General features: G+C 39.6%; 1 protein-coding gene across 1 annotated transcript in view; it reads right to left on the bottom strand.

Annotated features, from left to right (window-relative positions):
- The window catches only part of ppm1j (protein phosphatase, Mg2+/Mn2+ dependent, 1J), a 19332-nt gene extending 12652 nt beyond the window's left edge, over positions 1-6680 (bottom strand). The window contains exon 1 of the mRNA XM_023416093.2: positions 6141-6680. Coding sequence (XP_023271861.1) covers positions 6141-6403 — 263 coding nt within the window. The 5' untranslated portion in view covers positions 6404-6680. The remainder of the gene's footprint in view (positions 1-6140) is intronic.
- Between the last annotated feature and the right edge of the window lie 7671 nt (positions 6681-14351).

The raw sequence follows: 14351 nt of genomic DNA on the forward strand, positions 1-14351 counted from the left end.
ACCCGCCCACCCCATGAGGGAAATATCTGGCTCTTCTGTAACAAAATGTTGCGCTTGTTCACTGGCTAGATGCTAACTCTGTCGTTTGGTGCGCTGGACGAGTAGCAAACAGTGAGTTTATTAAAGATTTTTTTCACTGAAAACAACCTGCTTCTTTCCACTGGAAGGGAGGTTTGTGAGAGCGGTAGGCCATATAAACCAAAACAATGAGCTGAAAGATCCTGAAAGGCTCCGTAGAGCTGTGGGAATAATTCTCTATGGGTTCACTTCCAGCAACCCCTTTTGCGTTACATGGAGTCATTTTATCTACTGTTAACATATCAAGACTAGGTCAGAACCTAGTATACTTAGCTGGACTGTGTCATATTTGTATTCTGCCCAGTGACAGCCACTTTCAGCTCTTTATCTGTTTTCTTTACTCTCTCATTCACATGTTTTTCTGTTTCTGTCATCAGTAATGTAGTATGTATGTGTATAGGTGCTTCTTTTGAAAAGTCGGTTAATCTAGTGACAAAGGTACTAAATTGGCAAAACTGCTTGTTCACACCAAATCATTTTGAAGGAGCAAAGAACAATGGGGAAACTCCAGCCAGCTGACCAATGCTGTAACCTTATCACTCAGTCATGTGGTATTTGGCTGACCAAATTTGTAACTTTGTCAGTCAGTCAGTCAGTCAGTCAGTGTTGTGGTCCAGCCAAAATTAGTGATTAGAGCTGCTTTAACTGCATGACCATGCAATAATAATCTCTTAGTATCAGATTTAATGCAGACATGATGTTCACTTTGATTGATTACACAACTAACAAACAAGTTTCAAAAATCTGCTAATTGATTTTTATACTGTACTGAAGTTAAAGGAAACTAACATCTGCCTGAAACAGTAGAAAAAAACATAAATACAAACTATATAAAAAACTATGTTTTCCAAAACTGGTTAGCAGTGTAGCAAAGACTATGCAGTTTGTAGTGAATGGGCTACAGCACACAAGCATCCGCTGGTATGGTCCTTTAAACTGCCACATGAGACGGACTTGGATGGGTTGCAGTTTGGAACTCATGCTGGCATATTACATAACATTTTCAGTTTTAATTATAGATAAATGCCACATTAGCTTGGTAATAAGGCATAATACCTATTGCACAATTCCAGTAATTCAACTATTATCATTAAGATTCCCTCTGAAACTTCTGCAGAGAAGGGATTAGTCATTTATCAGTTACTGCTAAGATCATGAGAGGAAGGGAAAAGGAATAAGAGACCAAAAATGAAAGAGAGTCTGGTAGTGCAAGGGATAGAGAACAAACTGTACAGTCAAACAAAAGAGATGAGAGAAAACCAGGGTAAAAAAAAAAAGACCTTTGACCTCTCACTCTCCAAATAGTTCAGCTGATTACAATCATTACAGAAAATTGTTGCTTTGATAACTGATATCAGACAGCACCGAATATGAGGCACAAAATGCAACTGCTGCCCAAATCTGGATTATAAAAAGCCCTTTCACTTTCTAATCAGTTGAAAGCAGTGGACAGGCACCACAGTGTCCTGCACTGCGCTCCCTGCATTAGGACTAATGACAGGGAAGAATTTAAAGTCGCCTGATTGTTGTCTACTTTCGGCCAAAGCCAGGACATTTTCAGATATCTGGATGCAGAGAAACAACCCTCCATCTATATTGGAGTATGATCACAGCAAATCCGCAATGTTCTGCCAGGCCTCTTTTTGGCTGAGTCCTGCGTATCGCTTGGTTTACTATAGCTTCGCTCTTACTTAACCGAGTCCTTGGCCCTTTTGTTGAGTTTGTGTGCTATCTGTAAAAGGCTGGCTGCTGGCAGAAAATTGCGCTGAAGCTCTGAGGTTTATATAAAAGCTGGCACCAAATACAGATTACTGTACTGTATATGCTTTTTATTTTCTGTTATTGGGTGCATCTGTTCTGTAAGCCACTGGAGGCCTACAGCATGTTTGGCTAGCTGACAAAACAGCAATTAAAATATCTAATTTAAAGTATTATCTTGTAAAGTTGCTCTTCTTGAGATTGTGTTTTTTTTAATCCGATAAATATGTTTTATAATAAAAACAAAGAGTCATACCAGTAGAATCACTCACTTGTTCTGTCCTGTTACTAAACTTTGAAAATGAGGAATTCCTGGCAACTTAAACTGAAACTAGACACTGCAAATCATTTTTGTTTTGAGGATAGACTTGTTCCAATGTGAAAGTAAGTCCTCTTTCTACATTTTTGCAGTGAATTAAACTTTCACCACTCTCACGGTAAAGAAGCAGCAATCATTGTGTGTTTTGAGAGTAGTCACATGTGCTCAATGAGCTATAATTGAACTTAATGTTGGCTGCGTGGGAGGATGTGATTCTAAACTAGGAGCTCGAGCCTTCTTAATAATGTGACTAAACCCTCAAGCATATATCTGCGTTTCGGTCATATGTTTCCACAACTTGTGACTGAAAACTACATTGGTCATGTTTGTTGAAGCAGTGTTTCTCTATTTCAGCCCTGCCACTGTACAGTATATTATGCAAGGAAAGGTCAAAAGCAGAAGTTGAGAGTTCCAGTGAATTCTCTAATTGCAGCTACAGGGACTTTTTAACGTCATACATCTGATGAAAATGTCTGTCTGTGCAAGTTTGGTGTTATTAAATATCATTCTATCAGGGGAAAGAAAGACGCATTGTCTACACAAAGCAGGATATCAGTCCACTACATGTCTCATCATATACCTGCTACTGAGGAATGGCTGTTTTAGTGAAGTGAAAGTACTTTTATGGTTCAGTCAGAAGCAGATCAGTGGTGCATCCAGTGAAAGAAAGGAAATCCCTCTGAAATAATCCTGTTAGATGTTCAGTTGTTGATAATTTTTGATTCCATATTTGAATTTTCTGAAGCATGGCTATAAACACATCCTTGTCCATGGTGCTTTTGGCATACCTGTTGGTCAATATAGAGTTTCAAATAAAAACTATGTACCTTTTTCAGCAGTCTGACCTGCTCTGGGTGTGTATCTAATCTCTCTGCTTGTAATATAAACACATCTCAGAGTGTAACAGTGGACTGTTTGAGGGGAGTCTTACAAATTAAACATGACAAAGATAAATCCGTGGTTGCTGCTGAATGAAACTAGCTCAGGTTGGAAGCTGGCAGATAAACAAACACTGCAGGCCCGGTAAATAAAGCCTTATTTAGTCTAAAAGCAAAGCCTTCATCTGCAGCATTAGGGATTGGTCTAGTCATATTCTGAATTCCTTTTCAGGGAGAGGAAGTTGCTTGTTGTGGTGCAAGGTACATGTTGCATTGAAAACTCAGAGGCGAGACCTGTCAAACACAAAGCAGCAGCAGAACAACAGAAGGTACAGCGATGACTCAAACATTGTTTGGAGCATAACCCAAGCAGTCTGATTAAAACATGCTGCAACTTGTAAACTGTCAGTTTAAGAGCTGGACACAGAACAGTGTCAATTAAAGCATGTGACCTATGAGTTTGAAGAAGGACGGGGTGATGTGAATAAAATCCTGTTAAATAATTACATCCACTGCATGGTAATAAACACTGAGTGAACAACATCTCAGGGACATTTCTATGCACTGTAGCTGTAGCATGTCCATATCTCACAATATCTTAATTAATCTGCCTTTCTGTACTTGCATCACTCCCATCTTGTTCAGTAAGTGTCTAACCCTAAGCCTGACAAACCTCATGAGATTTTATTTGATTTTAACATGTGATTTAACCCAAACAACACAATCATGTCTCCCTGTTTTTTCAACTTATATGTAAATTGGACTTTTATGGGGCGTCGTGTAGCGTAGTGGTCTAAGCAGGTGCCCCATGTGTAGAGGCTACAGTCCTCGCTGCAGTTGGCCCCGGTTCGAATCCCGCACCGGACGGCCCTTCGCTGCATGTCATTCCCCCTCTCTGCCTCCCCGTTTCCTGTCTCTCTCCACTATACTATCAAATAAAGGCATAAAAAAAGCCCAAAAAATATACTTTAAAAAAAATTGGACTTTTATTTTGTTAAAAGGTGTCTCGACATGTTAATCCTCCTCATAGAGGCTTTGAATGCTCCTCTTTCTTTACTGTTGTGCTCTCCTGACAGCTGTTTATTCCTGTATTATTAATAACATCACATGGAGGAATTACATCATATAACAATGCATTATGCATGATGTTATAGACTATATATATATATATATATATATATATATATATATATATACACGCAGCAGTAGTTATTCAGATTGAGATATACTCTTTTAGTCTTTGCTTCCTCACACTCTATCTCATGAAGAGTGTTCAGGCCTGGAAGTGTGCCTCCATATCAATGTTATTAAATACCCATTTGACAAAAGCACTCTGAGTGGCTCACCATGGGCGCACTCAGGCTGTTTAGGCTGACACAATGTTGTGCACCAGCATCAATTAGGCTCATTATCTTGAGCATCCTGAACCCGTGTGCTGCCAAAGCTACAGACTCACCGATTTCAGGTCCACAATTCAAACCCCCTTTGAAATCAGACCTCATGTATGCATGTAAAAACTCGGTCAATGTGATGCCAGCCCAAGACAACCCAACAACAATGACCATGATTCCACATTACCACATGAATGACAGACAGACACTAATTAACTGATATCAAACCGGAGAAGTTGCATAGTCTGGAAGCAATCCACCTACACTGTTTGGCTATCATTGTACCAGACAGAACCCAGCTGGATGGAGCCGATGGATGCTCCAATAGATAAACTTTGCTCTGTGGAGATTATGACTTCAGAGACATTGATTTTAAATTTTGAATTATCCATGTTTTGATCGCTTTGAAAGCCGTATCAGAGCCTCATCAGCTGAGTGAGAAAATAAAAGACCAATCACTCTCAAATAAACACTACCCTACATTCACCCACGTGTACAGCCCTTACAACCCTTTCAACGCTGCATTGTCAAGAGTGGAGTTTTCAGTGCACTGTGCTGACGGCGTTCTGTATTCTTCAGGGCACTTACATTAAATGTGATAACTGAACACAGATGGCTGTGGGCTATTTGGATTTCTGAATGAGCGCTGACAGCTGATGCATGAACGGATCAGCCGATTATGTTGTGTTGTAAACAGCACTGCTAATGCTGCGATTATAGTTTCACAGAGTGACATCAAAGTGATTTGCTGCAGAAGCCAGATAACGGCACTGATGACGGTGCACATTCCCACACAATAACCACAGCATCCTCATCTGACCTTTCCCATTCAGTCTTCTGAGACAGTCGTCGTCGTCGTCACAAATCTTATCCCTGTCCCTCTGAGACTCTGCATGAGTCAGCCTGTTTTTCTGTCTGCATACAGGCAGGCAGGGGTGGTATAGCCCACATACTGTAGGACTGAGGCTATTCAGTCCTTCCCATCTCTCCCCCCTCCTGTGGGAGAGTGGAATGTCTGAAAGTGTTTTTCCTCAGCGGGAATTGCCTGGACAGCACATTCTGGCCAACAGTGTGAATGAAATGGTGCTGCATTGTTTCTACCTGTGAGAGTACTGCAGGTGTAATAACTGGAGTATGAAAGCACCTGCAGTAAAACCAAGGACAGGAGTGGAGCTCTGCACTATTTGCTCACAAGATGTGAATGGCCTGTGCTTTGTGTAGCCACAAAACCTTTTTTTTTTTTTTTTTTTTTTTTTAATGAAAGACAAAGATGAAATCCCCTAAAGCTCTTTGCAAGTGCATCAGCAGCAGCATTGAGGTTCTTTACCAAGATGGATGTAAGAAAACACAAAGAGGTTTGTTAGGAGGTAGACATTTCCTGCTTTCATTTCCTTGCATCTTGTGTGTTACTCTTTATATTGAACTGACGAGGAGCCTGTATTGAAAGATATCAGACTATTATGACAGGGAGCGTTTTGTCTAATTACAGCTCAGACATATTGCTCAAATTCATTTACAGCAGCTCAGGGGAGGAACACTGTGTTAGAAACTACAATAGCAAAAGGCCATGTTGGCCATCATCTGTCTGCTGCAGTGCACCCGGAGCTGCTGAGGCTGCAGCAACACCGACCTGACACTCATCAGGAAACAATGACAAAATCATAATGTTGAAGTAATGTGAATGATTTTCACCAGGGAGTGCTTAGACCCACTCACTCTGCGTATCCCGTCGTCCAGGGAAGCCTGCTGCCTCTCTTTAGCGTGAGAACCGGCCGTGATGCGTGCTCGGTGGAGTACTGCAGGAGCTCCGGGGTGAGGTCCAAGAAATCCGGCCGACCGTAAGGGAAGCGCGGCGGCAGGCTGTCCGGTCCGCAGGTCTGGCCCCCACCTGAGTGATGGTTGTGGTGGTGGTGGTGTCCGTGCGGCATCATCCCTCCTACCAGAGTGGACATCGCGTTTTTAACTTTGCTGATCATCATCGGCAACGACAGTCGGTCAGAAAAAAAAAAGATCCGGATGGAAAATTAAGCGCGATGCGAGATTACATTAGAGAAAAAAAAAAAACACAACAACACTCAGCCAGTGACGAGGATCATTTCAGGAAGCGATTTTTTTTCCTCCTTGCTGGCCCCATGTGACAGCTTTCAGACACGATGTTTTCCTCATGCAAACAGAATAAAACCTTCACTGGGTGCGTATGAGCTGTAATCCGGCAGGAGGCTATATCTCATCTCAGAAGGCAGGGCTTCACAGGGATGTGCTGCCAGAACAGAATATCTCACACATCTGAAAACCTGAGACCACATATATTTACAGGCTGCTTCAGTCACGAGGATTGACAGACTTGTTTGTGAAAGCCAGTAAATTTAGGAAGACACCATGATATGTGGATTTATGACCATTCACATAGTCAACCATATAGGCTACAATAAAGAACATTCAAAATTTAATAAAACACTCTAACACTCTAAATCTAAAAGCTCTCTGTACATTTCACTTTTATAAATCTTTTGATCAGTTGTAAGGCATTCATTACAACAACCTTTAGGCTTACAAAATCAAAGGGTCCAAAGTGTCTTCCTTTTCTAATAAACCATCAAGTCTGTGGTTACAAAAGTCCTGAATAAAAAGGGTGACAATGCATTTATATAAACTCAAACACTATAGGTACAAATTTGAGGACATTTTATGTTGAATTGGCTTGATAACTTTGTATATTTATATAAAGATAATGATAAAATATTTGTTGATTCCACTAAATTGCTGTGTGATGTTTTACAGTGTATTCTCACTTTCTTGAGCATTTCACTCCGCTATATTGATTTGTCAGCTACAGTTTAAGATGTTATGAGTATGATGCAGTGCTGTGGGTGAAACAACAGTATCTAAACTAGTTCAAATGAGCTCTCTCACATAGATTTATCTGTTGGAGCATCTTTCAGCTCCATCCCGTCTGTCCTGTGCTCTTTACCCTCCTTACGCAGGTTTCTCACTTACTGAAAGCAAAAGTTAGTCAGTCATTTGTAATTAAAGTGTAAATTAAGTTGAGTTAATTACAAACAATAATCCATCAGGTCTTTAATTGCAAATCTTAACAAGACAGATGCTCTGGAGCATTTTTTCCATGAGGTCAAAGGTCAAAAGGCCCACTGGATTCTGGAGCTGAGAAAGCACTTGTTCAATAGATTTTTCACAGAGTTCATGTTACAGCTGATCTGTGAGGCATTAGTGAATTATTCATGAACTATTAATAAGACTCTTATTATAAACCTTTTTTAAAAGGGGAAAGATCTCCTGAACACCTAACAAACAATAATGTCATATCAGATTTTTGTATGACATTAGGAACTGACACATGAGTTAACAAAATTTTATCTTGTCTGAGCTTGAACAATACACTGACTAACTACTTGCTCTGCAGTTGTGTGAGCGTCTCATCCTGCCACAGGGCTTTGTTGTTTTAGAAGGAAAAATATTTCACTGTATACTCATCACCAAACCACTGTGAGTCTTTGTAGTTAATCAAGAAACAAAAGAGCTGGAGTTTGACATGTAGTAAAGAATCCTTGTTTTGGTCCAGTTTTCAAAGAATAGCAGCAGTAACGGCACATGAAGAGCAGCCTGTGTTACATAATCATTTTTATCTGAGGTCAAAGTCCATCTTTCAGCTGATAAGCTCTCAGCTGCTCAAGATTTGAGGCTGACATGTCATTCAAATGATTGTTTTTGCTCTTACAAATCACTGTCACCAGGTAAACAAAAAAAATCCATTGATCAATTCTCAGCTCCTGCTTATTTCACAACTGAAGATATCAACTAGCCTATGCATTTGTTTGTGGTACTGTTATCTTTGTTACTGTTTTACTGACCCATCTGAAAGAGACAGTATGTGAAGTTTATTCTTCTTCACTTCTTTTTCACAACTTAATACTCAGTTTTATTTAATGTATTTGTTCATTTATTTAGCTGCATTTTTGGAAGAAGAGAAAGTGAAAGCAGAGCCGGATCTCATTATAGACCAGAGTAGTCGTATGGTTGCTTGCTGTGTATTTATTTATTGATCTTATTCAGTGGTGCAACATAACTGAGTATGTTTGCTGGAGAAGGCCGTCTGTTTCCATTTTATTCTGCTATACTATTACTACATTCAGAGGTAAATATTGTACTTTTTACTCAACAACATATCTGTTCTAGAAAGTAACTAAGAACAATCACACAAATACTGACCTTAAGTGCAAATAAGAGATGCTTATAATTCTGCTCCAATACATTTCACAGTGAAAGATTGTACCTTCTCTTGACAGCAGCAATTAATTATTACGTTACAGATTAAAACATTATATGCATAGTTAGTATTGGCATAGATGAAACTACCAAGTAAAATGCTGCTTATATATTAATGCATTGGTAATAATGATACAAACATATAATATTAAATAGCATAACACTCTTAGTGGCAATTTTCCTGCATTATAAGTACTTTGACTTTCAGAACATTTACTTTGTAATACTTACACACTTTCACTTTTGAATTCAGGGGTGTGAGTATTTTCACTGTGAGGCATTGCTACTTTTACTTTACTCCACTTTTGTTACATACAAAATATATGAAATATGATGCATTGTAATGGATTAAATTATCCAGCAGACAAACTTTAGTAACAATTATTTGAAAAACTCCTCATAATACATTTTCCACCTTTGCTTTTTTAACACTATTTTGCAGTTAACATCCCCTCTAGATCCCTTTTATTATCACTTTATCACCTTATCACCATGAAACATCTCACAGACCGCAGATGGTGTGTGATGCAGTGAGGAGGTTGTATGAACTGTGTTTTCACATCAGAGAAATGGTTGTACCTGTGTATATTCTCCAGTAGGTGGAGCCAAAGTTCTATCAGATGCTGGAGCTAGGACTTGAGGAGGTATAAACAACGTTTGTTGATATCAGAAAAAGATGGAGGTGTGTGTGACTTCCATGTTATAACTGACACGTCATTGTACAGCTCAGCAGGGGGCACACATACATCTGTGCTAAAACATTTTTTGTTCGTCCCCTATTTCTGACCATTTTTTTTATTTTTGTAATAACAGCTGTTTTATTGCTAACCATCTCAACATCACATGCTGGGAAGTGATAAAAGGAAATGAAATGATTTCCTTTGCCTCAAAGGATGGATTTTTTTTTAAAAACTTTTATTTCCTCTCCCAAAGATGAAGTACTCTCAGCATCCACTCGCAGTGGATGAAGATTTAATCTCTCTCCTGATGAATGACCCACTACTTCTCTGTCAGAGGCCGCTGAGGCAGACTGCTCTGAATCCAAGAGAAGCAGAGAAATGACAGGAGAATTTGTTTCCATGACTTCTCTTTGTGAGTGTGTGTGTGTGTTCATCTGATATTTAGATCATCAGGAGAGAAAACAAGAGAAAAGAAAAATAATTTTTGGAGTTTGTATTTCATTCAGAGCAAAATTAATGTGTTGCAGTCAGATGTGCGCTGAAAAAATGTTCATTTCAACAAGGTTTTCCTCTTATCTCATTTTGTTTTGAATCCAAACTGAAGGAAAACTCACATCTATTGTGCTGTAGTGATGTGCTGGCTCACACATCAAAGAAAAGAGGAGAAAACATCAAAATCATAACCGCTATCTATTACAAATAGATATTTATATAAAATGAAATAAATAGATAGCGGTTATGAGTTTGATGTTTTATATATATATAAACTCAATTTTAAAGAAGACAAAATTAATTTGTGGTGTACCTGTAACTTACGTGAGTATTTCCATTCTATGCCACATTAAACCCCTACTTAACTACATTTCAGAGGTATTGTAGTTCTTGCTGCTGTGAAGCTGTGAGGTAATCTATAAGATTTTACATAAAGAACTGTGAACCAATATTTTTGGAAAAAAAATCGAAGATTTAGAGAAACTATAAAAATTGACTAATTTGTGAAATAGTTTTCTCGTCTATCCATCACTGTCAAACAACTCCACCTCAAACTACAAATTAAAATGCTGCTTATGCACTGATGCATTAGTGTTAATAATGTAAAAATGTCAAATATAATAACAGTCGCAGGAGACATTTTACTGCAGAGCAAGTTGATAATTTAAACACCTTTTGCTTTTACATTTTTGCAATCTGCAACTTTTACCTCTAATAGAGTATTTTTACATTGTTGTTTTGGTTGTTTTGCTTTTGAATACGTATTAACCACTGTTAAAAAGGAACAGTTTGCATCAGAGCTATCATATGAGCGTGTGGCTTTATCTTCCCTTCCTTTTCTATAGTATGCCATAAATGTGATCTATTTTCACATGTTTTGAATATTCTCTTTTCTATTATTATGTGCCTGCAATGCAATAGCATTGAACGCATGTATCACTATCCTGTGTCCAAATTTCTCGCAGATTTGAGAAAACCCAGACAATATATATATCAATACCTGTGGCTTTGCTCGGGAATGGTGTGCTATGACTTTTCTTAGCAATTTGAGTAACCATGGTGACGTAAATGGTGATAAAAGCGAAAATAATTCAGATTCCCATATAGATTGAATGGGGAGACGTCCTGAAAACGACCAAACCCAAACCTCTTTGGAGCTCTACTGCTGTGTCATACTTAAATGTAAAAAAGTGGTTGATATGTTAAACGAGTCACAAGACTTGAGACTCTTTTGGGTTAAATCAGTATTTTGACAACTATTACGGTTTTAGAAAAATCGCAGTTTACGTTTTGTGTAATTTTTAGACAGTTTCAGATTTTATAATTGGTGTGTGTTGCACGGAATGTTCAGAGCTAGAGTGGATGACATCACGCACACTCTAACTGCAATCCCTGAAAATTTTCCTAAAAATATATCAGACAAACTCTTTTAAATCCCACAATTTCCAACCTTCATTGACAATTTCTGTATGAAAAATGTAGAGATTTTTGTCCTGTATCACCCAGTTTTGGTCTTATTCTGATATCTTTTATAGTTTTTGAGGAAATCCCCCCTAAGTGCAGAGAGGGCTGTCCAAAGCTCCCATAGACGCCCATGTTAAACTGAGCTCTGAAGCGCCTGCCAAAAACAGAGTTGAGGGGAGTTTCTAAACTGCAATAAAACCTCAACCAAAAACTGTAGGTACACATAAAAGATATCAATCTCTTTATTGAAGCCTTGGGACGGCAATGGTGAGGTGATCTTTTCAATAAGACTTGTAGTTTTTCCTCTGTGATCCAATTTTCGAACACAAGTTTCATCTTAAAAGCTGTTGTCTGCCTAGGGAGACAGAGGGAATTGTGTGTGCCTGTTACCGTCCTCCCCCTGGTGGCCACAGTCGCCATAGCAACCAGTGCATCAGTAGGTGCTACTGACAGTTACTGGGCGTAAATGGAAAGCTGATTCTGATTAGCTAATTAGACTCATTAACTCTTAGCCTTTTAACTCAGGTATGAGAGCAACTCCAAGGTAAATCAACACGGTGTATTTACGTGTTGTTGTGTGGTTCTTTGCATGTGTGTACATGTCTTTCCAGGATTGTGAGGACAATTTTGGTTAAAAAATGTTATTATGAGGTCATTTTGGGCCGGTCCTGACAACTTCATAGCGGTTTTTGAATGTTAAGCTTTGGCAGTTCCTATCACCATGCACACATATACATTGACAGACACACAAACAACATCACCACCTTATGGATATTAACTGTATAAGTGTCTCAATCTGGTAACACAAGCTTTTTGAAGGCTCTATGGTAGACAGCTCTTCTGCCACACACAACGATTCACACGTAGGCACATTGACAGACACACACAAGTGCAGTTGCTGCCCAAACTTTCACACAACTGACTGTGATTGGCTAATTAGACTGATTAAGTCAGGGCATTTTATACTGTTGTCCATGTTGTTCTTTTCTAGCAGGAGAAATCATGGTAGCTTTATTGCAGATCAACTTCTGTTAGGGGCATGTGTATGTGTGTATACAAGTCTTGCTATGGTTGCTGGGACAAATTTAGGTTCCAAACCATCATTGTGAGGTCACTTTGGCCTGTCAGGATAGGTTAGGATAATTCTCTACAACATGAATGAAACTCAAAGTACCGTCCTCTGTAGAGATTGAAATGTGTTTGATGGATACACACCAAGCAGCAGGCGCATTCAACATTTTTTCAGGAATTTTCTAGTTATTGATATAAATTAAAATTTCTCACCTTGATGGAAGATGTATTCACTTGTGTTAAACTTGATAAAACTTGTAAGACAATATACATTCTATATGATTAGTTTTGCAGTCTAACATTGACTCTTATGGCCTGTTTTTGTTTATCAAACCCATCAGTACTCTCACCGTTCAGACTAATCTGAGCTCATACACTGATTTTGAGTGGACATTATTTCTTTCTGTGGTTACAGCTCCCCACTGATATCTGAAAGTTGGAAACTCCATTAGGGTGGGCCCCTGATGAAAACCCATTAATGGCTCTGCAATTGGGATTGAGGTTGGGTGGGAAAGACCTGGCAGTGCAACCGCAAACAAAGCCATAAAGCCTGATGTAGTTGCCTCTCATTGAGCATCTGCGGCTGTGGAAGAAAAACTGTCCCGGGGTCTGCAGACCTGTTGAATTAAAGGGGGCATTAACTGCAGCTTCCTCTGCATTATTGATAGCTGGCTCCATTCCTGAGGCCATTATGCCTCAGATTTTTCCTCTTGCAATTTTCTGGTAGACGTCCCACTGTCTTCAAACACACTTCAACGATGAAGGCGAGTGAGGGTTCAGGCAGAGGGCTCACACTGCTCCCTGCAGGGTGCTGTTATTTTAAGCCAAACCACTGCAATCAATGTCGGGCGACTGAGCACCCACAACTCTTGTTCTCCGTGTGAAGTGAAAGTAATCACAGGATGACAAGCATGGGATGATGACTGTTATGCAAGGTGCCACCTACAGTAACAAGACCTAAAATGGCCGTGAGGTTTCCTCTGTGAGGTGCCAAATCACATGACACCTCAAACAACAGCCGATGTGTGCTTGTCCCTCAAAGAGACACAAACCAGAGAGTCTTATTCGATTTTGACTCTGAATGCTCAGTAACCGGGATTACCACATGACTCACCTCAGCTGCCACATACAGTACATTTGTTGTTGAGCTCTCGAACAGAGGCACACACTGCTGGCTTTATCTGCTCTCACACAGCTTGAGAAACCTTACCTCACGGCTGACCTCATCCTGTCATATGATTTAATGAGCAGAGCTGTGTCACAAACCACAGTGTCAGGGCTATGACAGGATAGGTCTATACAATGCACTAAAGATTAATGAGGTCATCTCCTCTCTCAGTGTGTGTGTGTGTGAGAGGGAAGAAGAAAGAAACTTGATGACTTTGGGAATCATATAATAAATGATGTAAATAGAATCAAAATAACAGCTTTTCTATTCATAGGCAATTATGAAGTGATGTGAGGCCTGGCTCTGGTCTGCAAATCTGCTTTGAAAGTTATAGCTCAGCCCGGTCAGTGATAATGGGCTGACATTTTTTATATTGAGTCCCCTGGGTTTTGTGTATTGTGCCCTTTGATTCTGCCTGCATGTGTGTGTTTTGTGCGTGCGTGTGTGTGCTTACAGAGCTGTCTGTGAGGTAGTAGATGGCTTTGGCTTTATGATGATAACACTCTCTGAGGGTGTCCAAAATCAATCAAATCCAAATCCAAATGCTTGCCTCCGATCTCCACAGGCTATTTTAAAGGTTGGTATTGATTATTCCACCCATTCCTGCCTTGTGGGGGGACAGACGAAAGAGTCTGCTTGAGAAATGGAGAGATGATAATGCAATTACTGGGGGGGAAGCCTTTGTAGACGGGGCAGCAAGGCTTGAGGAGAGAGGAAGTTGAGTGTCAGAGACAAACGGATGTATTATCATAACCTTGGTGTGTAGTC

The sequence above is a fragment of the Seriola lalandi genome, unplaced genomic scaffold (genome assembly GCF_002814215.2).
Source record: "Seriola lalandi dorsalis isolate HSWRI2012SDOR001 ecotype SW California unplaced genomic scaffold, Sedor1 jcf7180002054561, whole genome shotgun sequence".
NCBI lineage: Eukaryota > Metazoa > Chordata > Actinopteri > Carangiformes > Carangidae > Seriola > Seriola lalandi.